The sequence below is a fragment of the Salmo trutta genome, chromosome 9 (assembly GCF_901001165.1).
Source record: "Salmo trutta chromosome 9, fSalTru1.1, whole genome shotgun sequence".
Lineage (NCBI taxonomy): Eukaryota > Metazoa > Chordata > Actinopteri > Salmoniformes > Salmonidae > Salmo > Salmo trutta.
In genome coordinates this window covers 36,154,425-36,169,885 of record NC_042965.1, presented here as the reverse complement: position 1 = coordinate 36,169,885, position 15,461 = coordinate 36,154,425, and the positions used below count along the sequence as shown (strand labels likewise).

Sequence of the window (15,461 nt, the reverse complement as noted above, 5' to 3'; positions counted from 1 at the left end):
CACTTCCCTTCATCTCTATTCCATTTATATCACACTTCCCTTCATCTCTATTCCATTTATATCACACTTCCCTTCCATCTCTATTCCATTTATATCACACTTCCCTTTGTCTCTATTCCATTTATATCACACTTCCCTTCATCTCTATTCCATTTATATAACACTTCCCTTCGTCTCTATTCCATTTATATCACACTTCCCTTCCATCTCTATTCCATTTATATCACACTTCCCTTCATCTCTATTCCATTTATATCACACTTCCCTTCATCTCTATTCCATTTATATCACACTTCCCTCCATCTCTTTTCCATTTATATCACACTTCCCTTCGTCTCTATTCCATTTATATCACACTTCCCTTCATCTCTATTCCATTTATATCACACTTCCCTTCGTCTCTATTCCATTTATATCACACTTCCCTTCGTCTCTATCACATTTATATCACATTTTATTCATACTAGACCTAATCCTCCTTCACTTGTCTTATTCCACTCCAGTTTTCAATAAAAATCAAAACCACACACAAACATGATGGGTGATATTTTCAATCTGAGTTCGAATAACACATCTACTCATCAGTCTACGATGTGTTTGTGACAAGCTGTCTTTTAGTATTTCCTTTTATTGTCCTCCTCACTACAGAACAAAAGGTTTTAGGGTTCAGTAATGTTTTTCTACAATATATTGTGAGGGGGTGAATGTTGAATTTTTGTTTTGGTAGCCTATCATTATGTATTGTATTAAGTGCATACAGCATTATATAGTCAATGCAGTGCTCCTGAACAGTTGTGGTGAGCAATGGATTTTTTTTCATTTTTGTTTCAGAGTTATAAATCATGTCCTTTATTAAGTGCATACAAGGCTGCTAGTGTGCAGCTGTTCATCATCAGCCTGTGGGTCTGCTGCTGCTGCATCTGCTTTTTGTATCTGCAATGTAGCTGACTACTCAATTTAGATGATACTGGTATCCTACTGCAGATCTGGTGACGATTGCTGATGCATTACTGAGATGTCACAGTATGAATGAGTCATTCATCACTTTTGCTTTGTAAACCAATAAGCCACAGTTATTGATGCATGATATAAAAGTATTCACAATGCAGTAATGGCACTTTACACTGTACAAATGTAACTGTTAGTACACATCATATTTAGGTGCATTGAAGGACAGCTGATACTATTTTAAATGATTAGAAAACACATTTGAACACATCCCCCTTTCAAAATCAATGAATAATGTTGCAGCTACAGTAGCAATAAGAGTGTACTGGGTAGAATGGTTTGACGTTGGGATGACGACTTGAGCTGGCTAAGACGCAACGGAGCACACATCTCTGAAGGATGGAGTGCTGCTGAATCACAAGAAGCTCACAGCACTTTCTCAGAGGATTTAGTAGGCTATTGCAGAAAGGAAGGGGAAGTCTACCTTGGTCTTACTTGCAGCGGTAGTGCATTCAGGATGTGGGTTTCACTTTTAGTCGCTGCTGATTCCATTATCTGGTATTGACAAGAGCTAGGTAACATATTGGTAATTCTCCGCTGGAGTTAACTTAGGAGCGGGAGAAGTAAAGATGGCAGGCGCTAAACTCACACCGTCTCCCTCGGAGATAGACCCAGACGTCAAGACCGAGGCCACGAAATCCTCAGAGGAGCCGCCTTGGGTCAACCCGTCGATGCCGATACGGACGATGGGTTCTTTTGGGAGTGATGCTGGGCAAAGGTACCCCAGATAGACCCGCATGAAGCCGCTGCATGTCTCAGACTCAGAGTACCAGTTCGATATCAAACCTGCAGCATCTTCACAAACCGATGTGGTGTCGCGGGCGCGCGGCGGTAAAGCGCAGTTTAATTATCCCATATGACGTTATAGATCATTATCTTTAGGCAAAGAATATGCATTTATCATTAGGCTACATTTATATCGAATATATAGATTCAATAATCGATTATAAGGAAAATATTTGAACGACATAACCGTGGCGCGCCGGGAGGTAGCTGTCTCTGTTCTCATGCTGGTAATATTGACACAGGATATGCTCGGTTTATGAAGCTGATCTATAACAGATTGTCAACACCGACAGCACACAATGGCACTGTTACAATAACTCAAATTGTCTCGGTGTTTGACTGAACCATCCTCTTCCTGTCAGTCATATTTTTCTCAGTATCCTATTTAGGTTTTTCTGAGGTTTTCTTTATGTCTGCAGTACATTCTGTGCAAAGCTTATGTAATTCTGAAGATGCTGCAACTCTAACAATGCAAGTATACATGTCTGAAGCAATATCATATATCATGGTAAATGCAGATGTATCGAAGATACAGTCGCTGTATTGGTTGCCACAGGTGAACTCGACACTTTGTATGAATATTTTGCTCATTCCAGTGAGTTAATATATTGTTATCAACATGATAGACTAGCTGCTTTGCAATGCAAACCTCAGGTGATTGTGTACGCATGTGAGTGTGTGTGTAGCTTACATGTTTGTCCGAGCAAATCAGAAATGGCACTGGAGTAGTTTACCTGGGTGCTGAACTTCCCAGGGTATTTGTTAGTCAAATGAGATGCTGCTCTCTGTGAATGGGACTACATGGTTTCATTAAGGGGGAGATGCTGCTCTCTGTGAATGGGACTACATGGTTTCATTAAGGGGGAGATGCTGCTCTCTGTGAATGGGACTACATGGTTTCATTAAGGGGGAGATGCAGGTCTCTGTGAATGGGACTACATGGTTTCATTAAGGGGAAGATGCAGGTCTCTGTGAATGGGACTACATGGTTTCATTAAGGGGGAGATGCAGGTCTCTGTGAATGGGACTACATGGTTTCATTAAGGGGGAGATGCAGGTCTCTGTGAATGGGACTACATGGTTTCATTAAGGGGGAGATGCAGCTCTCTGTGAATGGGACTACATGGTTTCATTAAGGGGGAGATGCAGGTCTCTGTGAATGGGACTACATGGTTTCATTAAGGGGGAGATGCAGGTCTCTGTGAATGGACTACATGGTTTCATTAAGGGGGAGATGCAGGTCTCTGTGAATGGGACTACATGGTTTCATTAAGGGGGAGATGCAGGTCTCTGTGAATGGGACTACATGGTTTCATTAAGGGGGAGATGCAGGTCTCTGTGAATGGACTACATGGTTTCATTAAGGGGGAGATGCAGGTCTCCGTGAATGGGACTACATGGTTTCATTAAGGGGGAGATGCAGGTCTCTGTGAATGGGACTACATGGTTTCATTAAGGGGGAGATGCAGGTCTCTGTGAATGGGACTACATGGTTTCATTAAGGGGAAGATGCAGGTCTCTGTGAATGGGACTACATGGTTTCATTAAGGGGGAGATGCAGGTCTCTGTGAATGGGACTACATGGTTTCATTAAGGGGGAGATGCAGGTCTCTGTGAATGGACTACATGGTTTCATTAAGGGGGAGATGCAGGTCTCCGTGAATGGGACTACATGGTTTCATTAAGGGGGAGATGCAGGTCTCTGTGAATGGGACTACATGGTTTCATTAAGGGGGAGATGCAGGTCTCTGTGAATGGACTACATGGTTTCATTAAGGGGGAGATGCAGGTCTCTGTGAATGGACTACATGGTTTCATTAAGGGGGAGATGCAGGTCTCCGTGAATGGGACTACATGGTTTCATTAAGGGGGAGATGCAGGTCTCTGTGAATGGACTACATGGTTTCATTAAGGGGGAGATGCAGGTCTCTGTGAATGGGACTACATGGTTTCATTAAGGGGGAGATGCAGGTCTCTGTGAATGGACTACATGGTTTCATTAAGGGGGAGATGCAGGTCTCTGTGAATGGGACTACATGGTTTCATTAAGGGGGAGATGCAGGTCTCTGTGAATGGGACTACATGGTTTCATTAAGGGGGAGATGCAGGTCTCTGTGAATGGGACTACATGGTTTCATTAAGGGGGAGATGCAGGTCTCTGTGAATGGGACTACATGGTTTCATTAAGGGGGAGATGCAGGTCTCTGTGAATGGGACTACATGGTTTCATTAAGGGGGAGATGCAGCTCTCTGTGAATGGGACTACATGGTTTCATTAAGGGGAAGATGCAGGTCTCTGTGAATGGGACTACATGGTTTCATTAAGGGGGAGATGCAGGTCTCTGTGAATGGGACTACATGGTTTCATTAAGGGGGAGATGCAGCTCTCTGTGAATGGGACTACATGGTTTCATTAAGGGGGAGATGCAGCTCTCTGTGAATGGGACTACATGGTTTCATTAAGGGGGAGATGCAGGTCTCCGTGAATGGGACTACATGGTTTCATTAAGGGGGAGATGCAGGTCTCTGTGAATGGGACTACATGGTTTCATTAAGGGGGAGATGCAGGTCTCTGTGAATGGGACTACATGGTTTCATTAAGGGGGAGATGCAGCTCTCTGTGAATGGGACTACATGGTTTCATTAAGGGGAAGATGCAGGTCTCTGTGAATGGGACTACATGGTTTCATTAAGGGGGAGATGCAGGTCTCTGTGAATGGGACTACATGGTTTCATTAAGGGGGAGATGCAGGTCTCTGTGAATGGGACTACATGGTTTCATTAAGGGGGAGATGCAGGTCTCTGTGAATGGGACTACATGGTTTCATTAAGGGGGAGATGCAGGTCTCTGTGAATGGGACTACATGGTTTCATTAAGGGGGAGATGCAGGTCTCTGTGAATGGGACTACATGGTTTCATTAAGGGGGAGATGCAGGTCTCTGTGAATGGGACTACATGGTTTCATTAAGGGGGAGATGCAGCTCTCTGTGAATGGGACTACATAGTTTCATTAAGGGGGAGGAGATACATATACTCTACATGTGCCTGCCTGAATTAAAGTTGGTCTGGGTGTTAAAATCCCTTTCTTTATCCCAAAACGGTATGCATTTCCACACACTCACCATTCTCATCTAATTTCTCTTAGCGCTCAACTGCAAAATTGAAACAATGACGTTGGTTGGTCAGAAACCTGCAATAATGTTTAGAGTCTGCTACAGTATTTCTGCTGTTTAGCAAAAGCCAGAGGGGCAAAGCCAGGTTGAGGTTGGTGCAGGATCAATTTTGTTCATTAGAGCGGTTTGCCACAGTTCCATAATGCCTGTGATGTTTAGTTTGATATTGCATCCACATACTGTACATGTACCCAGGTAGGCCTGCTATAAAGACCCCTGTCCTAAAGACCAGTGCCGTCATGAGCTATTCACTAATTGACATGCCTGTTAGTCATTCGCTCTTACCACAAGACTTCTGTGAAGCAAATTAAATAAGAATGAGGCTATAGTATACTGCTTATATACACTGCCTTTGAATGATAGACAGACAGTGTCCACTCCACATACAGTCCTTCTTATGTTAATTTTTCGAAGGCAGGATCTCACATCAATAACACAGGTAGAACTCGAAAGACACAATTCTGCACCAACACCATCTGAAAATGCACCAGTGTCTTTTTGGGGTCTGAGTGAAGTAGCTGGTATACCATAGAACAACTGTAGTAGTTCACAAAGCCTCTGGAGTACCTCCTCTACTCTCCTCAACCCCCACCTCTCCTCTCATCTCCTTACCCCTCTCCTTTCCTCCTCTCCCCTCTCCTCTCTTCTCTCCTCCTCTCTCATCCCCTCTCCTCCCACCCCTTCCCCTCTCCCCTCCTTTCTTCCCCTCCCCTCTCCTCTCTTCTCTCCTCCTCTCTCATCCCCTCTCATCCCCTCTCTTCTCCTCTTCTTCACCCCTCTCCTCCCTCCCCTTCCCCTCTCCCCTCCTCTCCTCCCCTCTTCTCTCTTCAGCCCTACCCTCACCTCCCCTGTCCTCTCCTCTCCTCTTCTCTCTTCACCCCACTCCTGCCTTCCCCTCCCCTCCCTTCCTCTCGTCCCTCCTCTCTCCTCTCCTTGCCTCTTCTCTGTCCCTCTCCCTTCCCCTCCCCTCAACCCTCTCCTCCCCTCTCTTCTCTCCTCCCCTCCCCACTCCTTTCCTCACCCCTCACCTCTCCTCCCCTGTCCTCTCCAGTCCACCCTGCCTACTTAGTTCGTATCCCCTGTTGTTGTTTACCCACCTGACAGACATAGAGATGCAGAGAGATGTCATGGTGTGTTAGAGATCCAGGGATGTCATTCTAAACGGAGATGCAAGTGGCACAGACACAGACACAGACAGAGAGAGAGAGAGAGAGAGAGAGAGAGAGAGAGAACTTTGTCAGCCCTAGGCTCTGAGACAAGATAACATTTGGGAAGCTTATAGAGAAGCCCGGTATGTGTGAGTGTGCGTCTGTGCATGCATGCGTGCGTGTTTCACACATAGTCCCCATCACAGCTAGCAGGAACAAGATGGTTGTTTTTAGGTGTTGCAGGTGATGATGATATTGATGGTGTTTATGACTGGAAGCCCATGCAGCTTTACATACTCAGTCACCAAAGCCTCTTGAGTGAGTTTGATGAAACAAAAAAGACAGAGGAAGTTTGTGCATCTGTATCCCTACAGAACCAATTGAGATGTTACTCAAGTTTGATACATTAGGGATACATTATATAATGATTATGGGAATATGCTCTGTGTTATGCTTCCAAAACGTGTTCCCCATGCCTGGTAACTAAAAAGACAGATTAAGTTACTCATGTTTAATATGCACCAGGGAAAAATAATGTTCCTAATCATGAAAACATATATGAAGTGCGTGGACACCTACAAGCTCTGTTGAGATGTTACTTACTCATATTTGCTACGCTATAGGGAGAGATAGAAAAATGTATACTGTAGCTAACTACCTCCTCCAGATTCCTCCTCCAGATTCTAGAGCACCAAGCAACTGGGTTTTTATCTCATTACGATCCTCATCATTAGATCTTCTTTACTACCACTCACCCATTCCCCCTTTCCCCCACTCACCCATTCACCCACTCACCCTCTCACCCATTCACCCACCCACCCATTCCCCCACTCACCCATTCTCCCACCCACCCATTCAACCTATTTCAGTGTTTTAATGATAAGAAATTACAAAACATTCATGAATAAAAGTTTTTGGGAGTAATTCATGCTCAATCAAGCACAAACATTAGGTGAGACAAACATTTTCAGTTGCCCCTTTAAGGGATGGGTCGTTACCATGGTAACTTGGGCACTAGCTTGTCTGTGATTAAAAATAAATCTGCCTAGCAGCAGACCATTGCAGGAAACGCAAACTAACATTGAAAAACTACCTAGCGTGTGAACAAAATGATGTAATGCAGTCAATCTTTCCTCTACTTTGAGCTAGCAGAGATTAACATGCATGTTATTGATGTTAACTCTCTGTGTACATTTAAAGGCTAGCCGTGCTGCTCTGTTCTGGGCCAACTGTAATTTGCCTATGTTCCTCTTTGTGGCACTTGTATCAAGTTTCAGTACCAGTGTCACAGATCCCTCCGGAACTTTCATTATGCACACCTGGCCTCTATTCCCACTGATTGTATTTGTATATATGTGCCCTTTGGTTTCCATTGGGGGGTCGATTATTGTTACTATGTCCGTTGGTGCGTGTGAGTACCTGTGCTGTGTGTTTTGGGCTTTCGCGCCCTTGTGGATTGTGCAGATGATTACGGGTCTCGTCCTGTGTGGTATCATTGTGCGCGTGTGTTATTTATTTTGTTTAGGGTTTCTACCCTGTGTTTTGTTACGTGTTTGTTTGGTCTTCTTCCCCGTGCCTTTACACAGCACTCCGTAATTTGGGTATAATAAAAAACCCTATTACGCATTCCTGCGTCTGTCTCCCGACCCTTCATACCAACATGACAACCGGAGTTTCAGTATCCAGAGTCCCGGGAAATACCAAAAATATCGGAAGTTCCCATTAAAGCGTTTAAAACCAAAATGTGCTCACTATGCCAGGGTTCACCTCAAATACAGTGGGGGGAAAAAGTATTTGATCCCCTGCTGATTTTGTACGTTTGCCCACTGATAAAGAAAGGATCAGTCTATAATTTTAATGGTAGGTTTATTTGAACAGTGAGAGACAGAATAACAACAAAAATATCCAGAAAAACGCATGTCAAAAATGTTATAAATTGATTTGCATTTTAATGAGGGAAATAAGTATTTGACCCCCTCTCAATCAGAAAGATTTCTGGCTCCCAGGTGTCTTTTATACAGGTAACGAGCTGAAAGTAGGAGCACACTCTTAAAGGGAGTGCTCCTAACCGCAGCTTGTTACCTGTAAAAAAGAAACCTGTCCATAGAAGCAATCAATCAATCAGATTCCAAACTCTCCACCATGGAAAAGACCAAAGAGCTCTCCAAGGATGTCAGGGACAAGATTGTAGACCTACACAAGGCTGGAATGGGCTACAAGATCATCGCCAAGCAGCATGGTGAGAAGGTGACAACATTTGGTGCGATTATTCGCAAATGGAAGAAACACGAAAGAACTCTCTGCAAATGGAAGATGGAAGAAACATAATGCAAATGGAAGAAACACGAAAGAACTCTCAATCTCCCTCGGCCTGGGGCACCATGCAAGATCTCACCTCGTGGAGTTGCAATGATCATGAGAACGGTGAGGAATCAGCCCAGAACTACACGGGAGGATCTTGTCAATGATCAAGTACTAAGTCATGTTTTGCAGAGGATTCAAATACTTATTTCCCTCATTAAAATACAAATCATTTTATAAAATTTTTGACATGCGTTTTTCTGGATTTTTTTGTTGTTATTCTGTCTCTCACTGTTCAAATAAACCTACCATTAAAATTATAGACTGATCATTTCTTTGTAAGTGGGCAAACGTACAAAATCAGCAGGGGATCAAATACTTTTTTCCCTCACTGTAAGAAGGTCACTGTGCCACCTTTTCGGCTTGGCTGCACCACTAGTATAGATTTTAGAGCAAATGAAACTGATAACCTATGTAGTAATGATAAAGTAATTCTCTTTGATCAACATTGTTGTGAATTAAGAAACAGGCCGTTAATAAATTCCCATCGTTATCATGTTCCTCAACTAATTCAGCACATTTCAGCAGGAAGCTATCGCCACACAGAGTGTGCACAGGACGCACATAGCACACCCAAAGTATAGCGTTGTCGAATCGTAATAACTTTGTAACAGCACTCAGACAAAATTCAAATGACCAAAGTTGCTAAGCCTGTTAGATAACCTCCTTCAACATATGATAGAATATCTCTTATATTTAGCAAAATCAAGTTCATGATTATATGGATAGCAGATCAGCTCATGAATAACAGAGAGAGAACATGTTTTAAATGTCAAGGTATCTTGTTTACCATATGGAGAGGGGAGGGGAGGGGAGGAGAGGAGAGGGGTGAAGAGAGGAGAGGAGAGAGGAGGAGAGGGGAGGAGAGGGGAGGGGAGGAGAGAAGAGGGGGGAAAGGGGAAGGGGAGGGAGGAGAGGGGTAAAGAGAGGAGAAGAGAGAAGAGGAGAGGAGAGGGGAGGGGATGAGAGCGGAGGAGAGAAGAGAGGGGAGGAGAGGAGAGGGAAGGAAAGGAGAGGTGAGGGTTGAGGGGAGGGGAGGAGAGGAGAGGGGAGGAGAGGAGAGGTGGGAGAGGGGAAGGGGATGGGAGGAGAGGGGTGAAGAGAGGAGAGAAGAGGAGAGGGGAGGGGATGAGAGCGGAGGAAAGAAGAGAGGGGAGGAGAGGAGAGGCGAGGGAAGGAAAGGAGAGGTGAGGAGTGAGGAGAGGTGAGGGTTGAGGAGACGGGAGGGGAAGGAGGGGGTAATATCCATATCTACTCTCATACAGTTTGTTGATCAGAATTTTTCTACCAAAGCTCTCTTATGGGCAGCAAGTACGAGCCAGCGCAGAGAAGCGGAGGAAATGTTATTGCGGTATTTTGACATGCATAGTAGGCCAGAGACATGCTTTGATAATACAACCTATGGATTACAGAAGACAGGAGTCAGGAATTTGTGTTTCAGTAGGCTTGGGACTGGAAAGGAAACTAGCCTAGGCCTCATGCCTCTGAATTGTTATCAGACTTCATGTCTGTGACGGTGTCACGACTTCCGCCGTAGTCGGCTCCTCTCCTTGTTCGGGCGGCGCTCGGCGGTCGACGTCACCGGCTTTCTAGCCATCGCCGCTCCAATTTTCATTGATCCATTTGTTTTGTCTTGTTCCCTGCACACCTGGTTTACATTCCCCAATCACACTGCATGTATTTATTCCTCTGTTCCCCATCATGTCTTTGTGTGAGATTGTTTGTGTTACGTGTTATTTGTGACGCGCCAGACTGGTGTTCTTATATTCCGTGTTGTACACGAGGTATGTTTATTTGTTAAACATATATTTTGTGACTGTTTGTGCGTTTTTGCACTTTTGCAAATTACCTGGAGGTTTTGACGCAGTGGCGTCCGTCTGTTGGTTTCTCCTGCCTCAATAAAGTGTGCGCCTGTTCACAACTCTCTGCTCTCCTGCACCTGACTCCGCTCCCAGTACGCACACCATTGACAGACAGAGATGCCTGTAGTGAATTGTGCATAGGCCTATCACATTTGTGACTGTGAAGAGTCACAATGGCAGCTCAAAGAGGCACATGTTATTTTATAGGCTGTATTTTAGGGGTTTCCTGTAGCATTTATTAACTGCTTTTGGGTCACATGTGCAGTCTGGTAGGGTCAATTATGCATGTGCTTTGAATTTATGGCAACTTTGTGTGAAGGCTCCTATTAAAGAACACCCTCCCACTCCCCCACTCACCTATTCCCTCACTCACCCATTCATCCATTCCCCCACTCACCCATTCCCTCACTCACCCATTCATCCATTCCCCCACTCACCTATTCCCTCACTCACCCATTCATCCACTCCCCCACTCACCCACTCTCCCATTCCCCGTTGCTTAGCACAGCCTCAGATATAATAGCCATCACCTTCACATGGCTTGACAGTGGGCACTGCCTCTCCAACTACAGCCTGACATTGTAACGATAATGATGGTAATGATGATATATTTCATTTTCTTAGTAGAGCTTTTTCGGATCCCAAGGACACTGTGCCCGTACATGTCATGACAGTGAAGACTGGCTGGATCACACTGCTCTGGTCTCAGTAGTAACAAAAGCTTCTGTCTAGGAAAGTCTGCAGGGATAGGAAGGGCTGGATGGGTGCTGGTGAGGGATTGCAGAGGAATTTTTGTTTGTTGCTCTGCTGGCGGTGGCTGCTGCCTAAGTGAGGAGAGGGCTATGGCTGAAACACAATGTCCTTTCTGTTTGTTAGTTCTCTGCCCTCCTTTAACCTCTTACAACATCACACATCCTTTCTAAGGCCCCTGCACCACAATAATTGATTACATATTGGCCTATCCTATTCAGATGTTGTTCAATATATGGCCACTATCATAATTTCCGTACTGTATGTTCTGCCAGTCGGTATACATTAAGGCTCATTGCCTGTACAGTTGGCAGTATGTTTTTTATTTTGCAGACAAGTGATATCCCCACACCTCCAGAGCACCTTGTTAAGTGGTTCCCTTGTTAAATACAAGAGCTTGTTAGTCGATTGAACTCAATGCTGTATTTTTTTCCTTTAGAGGGAAGAGAGAGCGTGACCCCAAGTTGTTATATATGACCTCTTCAATGATCTATTATCTATGATCACTTCTAGGATCTATTATCTATGATCTCTTCTAGGATCTATTATCTACGATCTCTTTTATGATCTATTATCTATGATCTCTTCTAGGATCTCTTGTAGGATCTATTATCTATGATCTCTTCTAGGATCTCTTCTAGGATATATGATCTCTTCTAGGATCTATTATTTATGATCTCTTTTATGATCTATTATCTATGATCTCTTCTATGATCTATTATCTATGATCTCTTCTAGGAACTCTTCTAGGATCTATTATCTATGATCTCTTCTAGGATCTATTATCTATGATCTCTTCTAGGATCTATTATCTAGGAACTCTTCTAGGATCTATTACCTAGGATCTCTTCTAGGATCTATTATCTAGGATCTCTTCTAGGATCTATTATCTATGATCTATTTTATGATCTATTATCTATGATCTCTTCTATGATCTATTATCTATGATCTCTTCTAGGATCTCTTCTAGGATCTATTATCTATGATCTCTTCTATAATTTCTTCTAGGATCTCTTCTTGGATCTATTATCTATGATCTCTTCTAGGATCTCTTCTAGGATAGCATGTCTTATCAATTCATCTGTAATCATGTATATGCTTATTAAACTGGCCATTTACTCAATTTAATTGCGATTTTGGTTGCATCTAGAACTCTTCAACTCAATTACCTGCTGTCTCTTTCCCTCAGTGTTACTGAAGCTACAGCCTAGAAGGACTTGCAACTGAAATCTCCATCTGTGTTGCTGTGCTGGTGCATATTTAAAGTGGCTCTTTCTTAATATAACTGTACAGTTATGATGTCCTTGCTTTTGAGCAACTCCATCTTAATGAGCTGTTTTAATGTGGTCCGCTGGGTAAATTATGTCACATTTGTTATCATTAAGGCGGTGTTCATTAAACTGGGGCGGAAGCACTTTCTCATCAATTGACTTGAAAGGCGAAGTAGCCCCCATGGAAACATAGTCGTGATTGGTGCGTTGCGACTTCCTACCCACAATCCCACATTCCTTGACGAAAATGTGCTTTTTAAAAAAGGCTTAAATGGTCAAGTGGAGCTAAAAGCTGCCACAAATACTCACTCAGTACAGAAGTGTGTGTGTGTGCCATGTGTGTGCGTGTGTGTGAACGTGCGTTCGTGTAACCCACGTGCGTCTCGGCTGTTTATGTGTGTCCACACAAACTACTGTCCATATTACACCCATCCTTGTGCCTGAAAGCATCCGTCAGAGGAGAATCAATAGAGAGAGAGGGCATGGCGTTGTCTAACTCAGTCAGACACCACAGTGAGGGAGTGTTATTCCCAGCACAGCCAGTTGCAATGTGAGCTGGATTCCAATGCCAACAGGGAGAGCTGAAAATCATGGGAAATCATAGGTACGTAGAACTACATACAGAACATTCTAGGATCTCGATAGAGCATGGTTATAGACATTGATGTTAAGGAGAGGTCAGAAACACAACATAGAGGGTACAGTGCATAGCGTTCTGAATTAACGGGACAGCCTACTTATACGAGGGCTATTATGGATTAAGATGGTCTATTTAATGTGTTCTGAGAGACAAGGAGCTACCGACACGTTTCAGAAAAGAAAATGCACTCTTGCTCTCTCTCTCTCTCTCTTTCTTATGTCTCCTTTCTCTCTCTGTTATCTCTCCCTCTCAGGGACACGCACACATGCTCAGACAGAATACATGCATGTACACACGTTATGCATATGCCTTTCATTGCATATTTAGGTCACTGTACTGTGGATGTTTTGTCCCTTTAGACTATAAGAACAGAGAGTCATTCTTCAGAGATGTTGCCAGAGGCAGGTGTGACTTCAGGAAGCCTTGTTCCAATGGGCGTGATGAGCTGTGTCTTTCCCTTGGCTTGTACACCTCTGGAGCACTCAATGCCAAATGCTACTCAGGCTTGGGAAGTGTAGTTTTGGGAAACATATAGAAAACTACAAGTCCCAGCAGCCCTCTAAATGACTGCAGAGACTCATGTGGTCAGATAACATTTCAATAGGTCCTTGAGAGGACAGGTGACAGAGGATTCAGACAGGTTCAGCAGCATGGATCTGAGTTATTTCTCCAATACCTGCAGTGTTTAGCACCAGTTTAGCACTAGCAGTTGTTGTTTTTTTATCAATTAGTTTCCTGATCTACTGTCAAGGTGAGGTGAGAATCAATTTGTTCCTGCGTTGCATGCCTTGGGGGCTAAACAGTGTGGCAGTGTTTATGATAGGTTACCTGCATGATTACCAAGACAACAGAAACGTTCAGGCTCTTCTATCGCTCTGTGATGCCTCTGATAGCAGAGGCAGATATAGAGACAGTGTTTGATGCGGTAGCAGCAGATATGGAATGGACAGAGCTAATTACAGGTATTATGTTTATGTTCATTTCAGAGCCCTGAACTACTGCCATCAAACAGACTGACACTCAAAAAGAGTTGGTGACAGCAACACCCTGTTACCATGGTGACGTTGGTCTCACTTCATTTAGATAGTCCCGACCTCGATACAGTAGATAGTCTGTACCTTGCTCAGACTATCAACAGACTTTCAGTTTCAGTTGGAATTTATTCAACTTTAACTGACATTTAATAAATCAAACTGACCGTTTTGATGGATTAGGTGAACATCTTTGTTCTATTCCTGGACAAGAACACCTGACTCAATAACTCGGCTTATTCCACGAATAGAGTGCCTTTTGGCTAGTGTAATTTAGTCAAAAATGACTATTTATTTCTCCTAATTTTAACATTCTGTCACAAAGAGCAATGTTCAACTAAATAAAAAACATATATTCCCATCTCAAGAGGTTAAATTAAGAAAAATGACTATAAAAGTGCCAATGAAAGTAACAGTTAAGCGTAACAGGGTTGACGATTTCACTAAATTAGCCATAACAGGTGTTGTGCCTAGTTGGAACAAGATCCTGCAGTACCTGCAGGACTCCAGGAACAGGGTTGCCTACCCGTGATGCGGGACATGCCAAAATATCACTGTTGTAATAGATAATATGTTGGAGAACGTGTAAATAAAGAGGTTCAGATAAGTTTTGGAGCGTGTGAAAATGTTCTATTTGGCAGTCACAGATGGCTTAAGAGTCTCAGAAGGTCCTGAGTTCTAGTTTAGAGTTGTGTGGATAAAACCTATTTTCTTCCATCCCTGTTCACACCTGAGTGGTTATTGGCAGCAGGTAGCCTAGCGGTTAAGAGCGTTGGGCCAGTAACCGAAATCCCAGAGCAGACAAGGTGAAAAATCTGTCAATGTTCACTTGAGCAAGGCAATTAACCCTAATTGCTCCTGTAAGTCGCTCTGAATAATACTAAGATGCTAAATGTACTGGACCTCTCTTGGGTCCTGAGTACTTCCTGATTGTGATGTGCAGCACGCCATCCTCCTTACCTCGGCTGAATAGAGTGTAGCTCAGCCATTTAGGTTCAGCTCTAAAGAGTGTGGCCTGAGAAATGCTTCGATCAGGAATGGGTTCCAAAAATAGATTTAAAATGTCAATTAGCAGTTGAAACAATAACAAAGCGGACACCCCGCCAATGTTCCCTCAAATTATTTTGGAGGCACTGAGCAAATGTCACATCTGTTGACTTCTGGCTTGCTTTTACTGTGAACACTGAGGCTCTACCCACTTTAAGTTACAGTTATAACAGCCTACCAGAGTGGCCTACCATCAAAAACAATGGAGAAAATGCATCCCATAACATTTTAATATGGAAATAGCCGTTCTATCATTCAGCCTGTAGTAACAGCCAATGTGTGGTGTTCAATGTAGGTTTTACATTCTGTGAGACTTTTGGAAAATATGTCTGGCTTGACATTAACCTGTTTATCCACTTGTCCTTCAGACAAGGATGTGATTG

The 15,461-nt window shown here is 43.5% G+C and overlaps 1 protein-coding gene across 6 annotated transcripts in view; it reads left to right on the top strand.

The window, feature by feature from the left end:
- Window positions 1-15,461, top strand: part of LOC115200482 (potassium channel subfamily T member 1) — a 136,092-nt gene that overhangs the window by 42,848 nt on the left and 77,783 nt on the right. The window contains exon 1 of one of the 6 annotated variants that reach the window (XM_029763587.1): window positions 1,192-1,726. The exons of 4 other annotated variants lie outside the window; for them this stretch is intronic. In XM_029763587.1, coding sequence (XP_029619447.1) covers window positions 1,578-1,726 — 149 coding nt within the window. In that variant the 5' untranslated portion in view covers window positions 1,192-1,577. Of the gene's footprint in view, window positions 1-1,191; window positions 1,727-13,488; window positions 13,757-15,461 lie in introns of those variants that run through there. One more of the 6 variants, XM_029763588.1, reaches the window with a different exon arrangement.